The 10,683-nt window shown below is 47.2% G+C and overlaps 1 protein-coding gene across 7 annotated transcripts in view; it reads left to right on the forward strand.

Annotated features, from left to right (window-relative positions):
- LOC119170568 (uncharacterized) overlaps nucleotides 1-10,683 on the forward strand; it is a 217,786-nt gene that overhangs the window by 23,873 nt on the left and 183,230 nt on the right. The window contains exons 1-2 of one of the 7 annotated variants that reach the window (XM_075887109.1): nucleotides 6,573-6,724; nucleotides 6,846-7,442. The exons of 1 other annotated variant lie outside the window; for it this stretch is intronic. In XM_075887109.1, the coding sequence (XP_075743224.1) occupies nucleotides 7,423-7,442 (20 nt within the window). In that variant the 5' untranslated portion in view covers nucleotides 6,573-6,724; nucleotides 6,846-7,422. Of the gene's footprint in view, nucleotides 1-2,182; nucleotides 2,336-6,572; nucleotides 7,443-10,683 lie in introns of those variants that run through there. 5 more of the 7 variants (XM_075887108.1, XM_075887107.1, XM_075887112.1 and 2 more) reach the window with 5 other exon arrangements.

Here is a 10,683-nt window from a genome sequence, read left to right on the forward strand (position 1 = left end):
CCCGGTTCGAGAGCAACGTGATTCTAGGCAGTGTTCTGTGTGGAAGAAAAGAAATGCAACTTTTATTTATAAGTGTTCTCATTATTACAATAAATTATTAATCAGTTGGTAAGTTTGTTTGCAGTGTTCTTGTATGCTTTGTGGGACTGGTACGAGACGTTTGTTTCGCGTTGTGCAGCATTACTATTGGTGGTCATCTCACTCGTGTGTCAGCTGAAGTGGAGTAAAGCTATTCTGCCGCGCACACCCCATGGCTGCATTCCGGCATGCGAAGTGGTCAGCATATTAGCATATTAAGAACATTCCTTCGTAGCGTGCCTTTAAGGGGAAAAAAAGCTGCATACTCGGCGGCTACGTTTCTTTATAGCACTGTGGAAGCTGCAGAGCCAAAACGCATGCCTGCTACCGCGTCAAAAAAAAAAGCACCTAAGATTGATAATAAATTTCTCACTTGTCTTGCTGATATAAATGCTGTTTTATTCATTATAACACTCACACGGCTGCGGGAAGTCGAACGTATAATATAGTTATGATTCACTGTGCAAGAGTGCATTCATTTTCTTTCTATTTCCCAGACAGCATCACCTTTTCATCCCACCTGATTACCACAGTAAATATGGCGTCAGTGACGTAGTGTGTTTGTGTTCGGCCGCACGCGTGCTGTTTACTTCACCAATAAATACATGCTCGTAATTTGACGATAAAATGTACAGTTGCAGAGCTACACTAACGAGGTTGGGAGGGGACGCCCACATAGCTTTCGCTACCGTGTCAAGATGAATCTTATGTATTTTCAAATATTGATGCTGTAGTGTGGCACTACTGATGCTGTAGTGTGGTGGATTTAACTTTGACTGATTGCCTTTACATCAGCCCGGATTGCCGACAGTCAATTGTGTTGAAACATTCATTCATTTCTTTCAGCTGCAGAAAGGCGGAGAAAGGAGTGCTTCCCTGCTCCTCATTGACGTTCAAGCAGAAGTACATGTATTGGAGTCGTATCACTCGTATGTATGTGGTTACACGAACAAATAAATTGATTTCTTACCTGTCCATCCTGCGTCGTGGTCGAACTTTTCGTATTGATTTATTGTTTCCTTCACCCAATGATTGCGGTGGAAACCAGGTAATCGAATGTTTGCGTACAAACGTGTACACGTGTGCACGAGTGATTATTTCAACCATGTTACCGCTAATAAATGGAGCAACGACGACGGTGGGTCAATTCATGTCTCAACAAAATCGAATACCATCGATATTGACCACAGCACGTCTGTCACATTTTGCTCTTCAAGAAATACTGCTCTCTGAATGCAGTGAGGTGATTGTAGACCATCTTTCACTGTACTCGCACCTGCTGGCCCGCTTGGAACACCGTTCCCCATCGACAATAGCGGTCACAGGACAGCAAACCAAGGCGCGACGAGTGTTTGAAAGGAGCTTTATTGTTCGCACATGCTACGTGCAGTAGCCAGTTGGGCGAATCGGTACATCGGCATTGTTACACGCAGTGCGAAAAAAATCGCAAGACGCAAAATTAAAAAAAAAAAAACGCTTGTGTTTCGTCGTTTCTAGAGTTACGGCTGCGGTAGCATATTTAGGGGAGCCCAGACGATCGAAGCACGACAGCTGATCATCTCCACGAGTAACGAAATAATCCCGCGCCGTGCAGTCGGCAACGTTCCCCGAAGTCGAAGTCACTGGCCATCCGACTCGTGACGTCAGGCTGGAGTGCGCGCTCATTGGTGAAGGCTTGTATGCATCCGCCTTTGAAGCGGGAAACGCCGCTGACTTCTGAAGCTGTATCTGATTGCAGACGTTTCTATTGTGTCTTTTTTCCTTCGTTCTGTATGTGAAGATGCCGACATACTATATATTTAATTCATTGGAAACTGCAGGAAGAACGCGGCAAGACTGGACAAACATGCACGATGACCGCTTCGTCAAGTTCAATCCCGTTCGTGCGCTCATTTTTAAAGAAAGAATCACGTGAAGCCTAATGACGATGATCGCTCAAGTTTCACAGCTTCCGGTGATCTTCTCGAAAGAACGTTTCGAAATCGCTTAGAGCAACCGATGATTGGCTGATGCAGTAATTTTTGTTTTGTGATAAGGCCTCGATAACTTCCCTAGTCAGCTGGTCCCTGTGAGTGGAAAGTATTTCAGTCTCAGCGAACAGCTGAAAGGCACAGGCTTCTGCGGTGACGAGATGGCTGCTTCTTAGAATGATGCTATGCAGTCCGCTGAGACGTGGCGTCTGAAGCATATAGACCGCAGCGGGCGCGCCCATGAGTCCTGTAGCACGTATGGAACCACCTGATTCAGGAAATGTCAGGTATGGGGATAATCTGTTCGAAACAGGTCGACGAACTCGCAAATCGACTCGCTTGCGCTGCGACTGTCCCGCGAGGGAGTATGATCCCTTCTTTAATTGATTCTGAATGCTAATAGGTGCGGATTGTCAGGGAGCATGGAGATGAACGGAACTATGGCTTGACTATAGACAAATTCCACTGGAAACACGTCTCGAAAATGCGGTGGCGCTGTTATCGGGCATTTGGTCTCGCTTGGTAGGCAAGAGCCGCGGCGCCTACCGCAGTTGCGGCTGTGTTTTCGCTGGTGTGTGCGCCGTTGGTGGCCGTACAAAGAAGAAAGAGTGTTGCACCGACGAACTTTCACGGCGATTTGCACAAAAAGGTGAAAGAAAGATGAACGAGGTCTTTTTTATTATTTCTTTTTTCAGTTTTCTGTTGACGAAAACCGTCGGCGATCAGCCGCAGGTGTGAAACGCGAGAAGTTGCCTTTGACGCCGCTTCACCTGTTATGTTTTGGAGTGGTGGCTTACCCATAAAAAGCGATTAGCTCTCTCAAGCGTTGGAATAAGCTATGAAATCGCGCTTTTTTTTTAAATAGGCCGTGGAGGCGTATCGAACACGTTAACGTTCTGGGTAGCATTGTCATATGCGAAGCACTTTTCACATGTTACCATTGTTGATATAACTGCAGGAGTCCTCGACACGTCAAAATGATATCGCCACACTGACGTGAAATAAGGGTGTCGCTGAGTCATCGAGCCAACGATCGAGAATATGTTTCTTTCGACGTGGGCACGGTTGATTAAAGTTGCAGCAAACGAAAGGATGACTTAGACTATGCTTTGTTTTTGTGATTATATGTGGCTGCGATGACACACCTGACACAAGTGCCCTGTTCTGGCTCTGGTGGGCTTCACATAGATTTTCCCGTCTGTGTGAATTCACAGAAAAGCATCGCGCAAGAAACTTGCCCAGTCGTACGCTTTTCGCTGCGTCTGCTTGGGCGTACGAATTGAGCCGCGGACCTTGCAATTATGTAACCGCATGGTGCACAGCATGTTGTTGAAGCATTATCGCAAGCGTGTTGCGGATGAAGGTGTCGCCGAGGTTGTTCCGGTCATTTGTATGAATAACTTCTCCGGCACATTTATCATATGCGAGGATTTACCGCAATTATTCGTGGCCACGTATTTGCATATTGTACTCTAGAGCATCTTGCTGAACTGGGTCTGTCCTTGCATTAGTATCAATTAAAGTGTGCACGTGTGACGTTGGCTGCAGCAACGACGATAATAATTCGCAAATGAGCTACATTTCCGCGGTTAAAATACCTCATATGTCTGATGCGGTTCTCAAAGCTAGAGCTATACACGTCAGCATAGCTCAAATGTTCATTTCAGAGCCCCTCTACAGCAGCGACTGCAACTTCCTCTGCTGCGGCCGCCGCTTGTCAACATGCACGTGCTGTTCTCAAAGGCAGCTTGCGTATCTGCTCTGCTTGTCGTCACGTGTCCGTAGTGGCTGGTGGCGCGCTTTCAGCTGGGACGACTGGGCGGAGCCAACGCACCGTGACGTCACTCGGCGCCTACCGTGTTTGCAAACGTAGAATAGGTCGATATGAAGGAGCACCAGCGACCTTGATTGATATGTGCGGTTTAACGTCCCAAAACCACCATATGATTATGAGAGACGCCGTAGTGGAGGGCTCCGGAAATTTTGACCACCTGGGGTTCTTTAACGTGCACCCAAATCGGAGCACACGGGCCTACAACATTTCCGCCTCCACCGGAAATGCAGCCGCCGCAGCCGGGATTCGAACCCGCGATTTGCGGGTCAGCAGCCGAGTACCTTAGCACCAGCGACCTTGAGTTCGTGTGAGTATGAGTATTCTCAAGCAGTGTGTGTGAAACCTACAAAGAATCTGAGAGAATAACTTGAACGATTAGCTGTATGTATTATAGAATATATTGAATGTAGCTGAATTAATTGTAAGCGGGAGGTGGTTAGCCGCCGGCGGTTACTAAACCAAGGACTTCCACTTGTCTCCCTTGACAGAAGCTGTGAAGAAGTGCAGAAGTTCTAAATCCTAACCCGGCTATTTTCTCTCACAAATTAACATTTTGACAAAAACAAACAAACAAAAAGGCCTGGTGATAGAATTGATAGAATTCCGCACTAAACAATTACGGTCAACGTGACACGTTTAAAAGATTAGTGGTGCTGTTAGCTAGTATTTCTTCGCATTATTTGCGTGACTTCCTTACACAACAAGGTGCTTGATTGGGCTGGTTGGTGCTGCATGCATGGTAGACGAAGAAAGTGCTTAACAACGCTCTGTTCTCGTCTCTTCTATCCCCTCCTGTCGTTTGCGCTGTTAAGCACTGTCTTCGTCTTCCTCACACAAATTCGTGATACGTTGTTGATGCTGACCTGCGAATTGTTTCTTTTTGTAGTTTAACTGGAGTGGTCGAACTTCCTGATCTGTTTGTTATAAAGAAGAGTTGTGCACTGAATACGTCAGTGGGCACGATGTACTGGAAAAGAAATCCAAGTCATTCCGGGCTGATGATGTGCGTCGTTGCTTTAAAAAAAGTTGTATACTTGAACGCTCCGAACTTAATTACAATCGGACGAGTGTTTTCGACTACGTTCTGCGATCCTGACGCTTTTACTATTCCCACGGCCCAACACTTGTGGTCGCACTGGTTGTCTAGAAGCTATTGCCATTAACCCCTAGAAATTTAAATTCCCAACTTACAAGGAAAAGCCATGACTGTTGGAATTTATGACGTCTGAGGGGGAACTATATGTGTTAGCTCCTTGAGAGAGATAGAACGCTTTGAAAGGGTTTGGAAAACATACATTTATCTTTCACCAAGGTGGAAATCTTTGCAGGAGGGGTCACCTGCCAGCTTTTAAAAATGTGCGAATGAGGGCCAGGTGGTACGTATCAAAGTGACACCTTTGAAAGATTAGCGATGCTGTTGGCTACTATTTCTTCACATGATTTGTACGACTTACAAAGAACAGCGTTAGGAGAACATGGACAAGATGCACAGTATAAGACTAGCACGGAACCAACTTTTTGACTGTCTTGTGCAGTGGTATTCGATCTGGGCCTCTTAGAAACGTTGCAGATGATACTGCTCAACATATATTCAGTGTATTGGCCCATCACTTTTAACTCCTTTCGATAGCACAGCTGCACAGTGCACACACAAGACAGCTAGCACACATCAGCGCTGGTCCTTTGCGTATCTTGCCGTGTTTACCTTTCACTGTTTTTAGCCGTGTATTCTTTCTTTTCCTTTCGTTACTTCGAGTGCTGGTTAAGGAAATATAAGCGGTGGTAAATGCGTGCAATATCCCTTTTCTGTTTCGACCACCTGATCAGACAGGAAGATGTTTAGGGGAGACGAGGACGCCGGAAATGTCTCAAAATCTCACGGGGTACAAATCATATATGCGTTCGAAACATGGGTGACATGACGGTCTGAAGTTTTGGGAAATCGCATCTGTAAGTTTTATCTTCATCGATCACCGACGGTATTTCGTGTGTCGCCGGAAAGCACGCTTGCGCCGATTCTAGGGGAAAAAGACGGCGCACGTATACTATGTACGATCACATCATCACGCCCACGCACGTCCTAAATTCAGGCTCATCGGACGGTCTTACTTGTCTTTCACTTTCTGCTAGCGAACTTCCTTCCCTCTGCGCTTAGCAGAGTCCCCGAAAGGCACGCAGTTCTTCTCGTTGTGTATTCGAAGGAAGCAGCTAAGCAGTCAATGGGTCAATCGAAGGCCGCATCGGGTACCGTCTGCTAGCTCAGCAGTTGCGGGGTACGTCGTGTGCGCATACCTGGGCCCTGCGAGACCACAGCGTATGCGCCGCTTCGAGCATTTCCTCTCGGCTGCCACCAGCTGCTGCTGTACTACCATCGCGGCAAGTCATACGAGTGCACTTGTGTCTGCGCAAATACGACCACGGGCTCTTTTGTTTGTTCATTCTTCGCTCTCTCTGATCTGCCTCCCGACCGTCGGTTGGACCCTTCCCAGCCAGCAGCAAACTCGGGCGCGGCGTTTCCACAAGGTGCACAGCGCATGCCGTTTGTGCAGCGTACACAAAAGAAAGCTCGCAGGTAGAGCAGAGAGTGCGGCAGCTCGGTCGTTTCGCTTTTCTCTTGCAGCGGGCCAACGCTTACCCCACGCCCATACCTGTTCCTCCTCCTGCTCTCGACTGTGTACGTTCATTCCAACCTCCTCTCTCCGGACGGTGTGCCGGAGGAAGTCACGTGACGCTCCGGTCTTCTGCCCTCGGTGCCGCTCTCGTCCCTCAACCTGCCTACTCGCTTTCTGGCTGCCCGTCTGGCAGCGCAGCGCGCACCTCCGTTCCGCCGAGCTTCGGACAGGTGAGGGGGAAGTCGGGGCTAGCTGGCGGCCGGTTCGTCGGTCTCGCCTGCCCGTGTGATCCGCGACCTACACGGTCCTGCGTGTTGTGTTGGTTAGTGACCGTCCCTTCGACATTTACAGTGTGGTGCGTGGTAACTTCTGTCACAAGTCCTCACTTTTCGGCCGGGAATCCGTGTGTGGGACCGGTGAGATTCCTGGTGGGAGACGTCCGCAGCATCAGTAGACATCTTCAAGGGAGGCACTTTCTCAACACCGCCCCTTCTTCTTGTTCCTGCCAGTCTCGGAACCTTCTGTCGTTGTTGTGTGGTTCCCGAATTTCGGAGACCAAGCCTTTCCTGGCGGGGGAACCCTCCACTGCCGACCGCCGCCGCTGGACTAGGCGGCGGACGTGGCTCTCCGCTACCTGTTTTTTTTTTTTTTCTGCGTCGCGACCGCGCATCATCATCTCCGGATGAGTGGAGGTTCGTTGCCCCGTGGACATGTGAGCTGCGCAGCGGTCCGCTCAGCAGTGCCGCCGTCGTCGACCGAGTTCTGTTCGAGTACGACTGCCGTCACCGCCGTGGTTGTGCTTGTGGCCAAAGAGGCTCCCCACGGATTACCCTAGGTTGGTCGCCGTCGTCATCGACCGGGAGGGATATCATCGCGGCGTCGTTCGTCACGGCTCGTCCGCGCTCAGCGAGAAACAGACGCCGCCAGCATGAAGCCCGGCCGGACCAGGTGGGTTTATTGCTGCCTCGTCGGAACGACTTTTTCTTGCGCTTCCTGCTTTGCATATCTGCGCGGCCCTTACAGGCAGGAACGAGCGGGACGCTCGTGCTCACTTCCGAGTAGCTTTTTGCACGCGCCGTAGCTTGCTGCACTGCTCCTGGTGTACACGGGCGTTGCTCCACATTTAGTGCGCTGTTTTGCATAGTTTTGCATGAGCGTGTTAATATTTTTTTGGATGTGTGGGGGGTGCATAGGGGGTTCAACTACTCATTTTGTATGTTTATGTGCGTGTTTATATGTGTCGAGTGTGTATGCACATACAAAATTTAGAAATTCTGATTATGTGTGTGTCGGGTGGGGGGGGGGGGGTGTTGAACACTACTCCATCACCTCTTTCACTACGACAATGGAGCTTTGTATTGTGGCGACTGATCCAACCGCACACTCAATTAATCTTGAATGCTAGCCGAAATGACAGAGACGGTAACAGGGTGCTTATGTACCGCCCTACTGGCAACAAACTTTCGTTCTGCGCGAATTGCTGTGGGCCTTTCTAAGCTGGTTCCTACAAACGGACAACAGCGCTCAGTACCTCATCGAAAACTGCGATAGATGTTTTACCGTTTTTGACACTTCTTGTCCTATAAACTGGTTGTCGTTGTTCAAAGTTGAAGGAATTGCTCGCCAGGTGACCTCCTCCGACGGGCCGCGAGCTAATATATTGACACGAGTCATTCTCACTTATAAAAATGTGTTCTTTAGGTGCGAAACGTGTAAAATACAGTGAGTCTTTAACTGCATTTTTTCACTTGCCTCTTTCAGTGTTTTTTTTTTTTTTGAGTTAATTATGCGTAATGTATCCGACGGCATGCAGTATTAATCTCATTATATCCTTGTTCATACGGACGTTTCCTCGTAATTCGAACTCATGAGAGATCGGAAGGACAGTTGTTTCTTCTGCGCGAACACGGGTCGCATTTTGTGTCAATTAAGCTAAGGCTGTACCTATATATGTACTCATCTCTCGTACTGGACCGGGATGTTTGATGAGACACATATAAACGTTGTGGAGGAGAATACTCAGAGGGCCTAATGTATGCTTATTATTATTACATTATTATTATTGCTACTATACTACTACTACGCCAACGTATATTGAAGCCAAGAAAGCTGGGGGGGGGGGGGAATTATCGTTTCTCTTGAAATGCAGAAATAATAAACAATTTCTACTTGTGGAACGAGGCTGCCGCAGCCGGGAATCGCTTTGCAACGCAGCACAACCAGCTATATAAGCCACTACGGCGTGCGTGCTACGACCGTCATTGGTTCAAGAGAGGATTGCCAATCCTTGGAATATGCCTCTTGTTTCCGGCGTTATTCGGAATAGTGCGTCGTTATAAGAGTGGTGATTACGAAGAAATTGCCTAAGCAGCTGGAATGGGGAACACTGTAAGCTGAAAAATTGCCCTGATCTCTCCATGCATTCGGAAGAACTGGATGTTTGTTGCTTTGGTTACCGTTAAATTACATGTTTAGCAACTTACAGAGCGTTGTGGGATGTGATGTGCTGACAAAAGTACAATAGAGGTAAGCGCCATCGCTTACATAAGCTACCCACTTAGCAGGAAAACTGTGCATATGGCTGGCTTGCCGCTAACATATCTTACTAGGACGCTGCGCTGAATAATGCGAAATTTCTCATAGGCTCCGCATATTGAGCAGCGAAGTGAGACATAATGAAATCTTTCCATGCAGTCTTGGGCGGCGTGGTCAGACATGAAAATTGTGCTATATATATATATATATATATATATATATATATATATATATATATATATATATATATATATATATATATATATATATATATATATATATATATAAAGATGCCTTTATATGGAGGCGAAATGCTTAAAGGCCGTGTGTTGTGGTTGTGCCACATGTAAGCGCACACTGAAATTTGTGGAGCTCTCCTTTATGTCGTACTTCATCTTAGTCAAATCGTCATTCTGGCACGCAAAACCTCGGATATTATTATTATTATTATTATTATTATTATTATTGATGTTGTTGCAACTATTGAGTACCCATTAAGTGAGTCGCACGCGAATAAAAGTTCTTGTACTCCCTTCCTTTGTGGACCACACGTGCTCTTTATATGCCATGTAATAACGCGTAACGCATTCCAGCGAACCTTCAATGAGCTCCTTATAGCGCGAACGTCCGCTGTCACTTTCTCTTCTACGTTGTGGCCCGTCGGTCGCCTCCTCCGCGTACTCTGGCGTGACACAGATTTCCTTATTCGATAGCAGCGTGGTCTCTCGTAGTAGACACTCCGCTCGAAGCGTGCTCATGGTGCTGGCCACAGCGCTTCACCCGAATCTGTACGTGAGCGTTGGACAGGCAACCCACGTAGACTACTCCTGCGAAAGTTGAGATCGAAGTAGTAGAAGGAAGGGACACTTTGGTACGTTATATGAGCACGGAATGTCGGTGACAAATGTTCACAGCTTCACCTAGAAAGCGAAATGATACGCGAATGGAATCGCGTTACATTCGCTTAAAATGGTAGAAGTAAATAAAGCGAGGTGTCAGAAAATGGAAGGTGTTTCTTGAAGCTGTTCTCTCATTCTGTAAAGGTGCAAGAATTGCGCTTGCAATCGTTCGCCGGAACTCGTACGTTTTCGCTGCTCCGATTTCTCTTTGTTTGTGTGTGTGTGTGTGCTGTGGGTACGTGCAGTGTATATAGAAGAATTGAGGAAGGAGTGTACTCCGCCAGGTATTGAAGGACGATGAAGGTCAACCTTCGGGCAGGTTCGTTGCTACGCCCGTTAATTAAAGCAGTTCAACAACCTTGTAAACTTTGCCCCATATCTTTCCTCTTTATCTATATACGGTAGGCACCTATTATTTCAGGCGTCGTTATGTACGGAGTGCAGCTCCTTTTGTTGTTGTTGTTGTTGTTGTTGTTGTTGTTGTTGTTTAATGAGTCTCTGGCTTGATGAAGCTCGCCTTGTGGCGTTAAGGATATCAGATTGTTCGAGGTCGAAGAACTAGCATGGACTTCAGCAATGACGCTCCGTTTGGTCGTGCAAACTTTTTTTTTTTTTGAACTTAGCGCAACGTTTGTGCCTATTTTAAAGATTTAAATATCACTTACAGAAAAATCGACCTCACTTCGACACCAAGAACGTTGGCGTACACTCTTAAAAAAAGGGTTGTAATACTTACTAAGTTTCACTTACTAAGT

The sequence above is a fragment of the Rhipicephalus microplus genome, chromosome 2 (genome assembly GCF_043290135.1).
Source record: "Rhipicephalus microplus isolate Deutch F79 chromosome 2, USDA_Rmic, whole genome shotgun sequence".
NCBI lineage: Eukaryota > Metazoa > Arthropoda > Arachnida > Ixodida > Ixodidae > Rhipicephalus > Rhipicephalus microplus.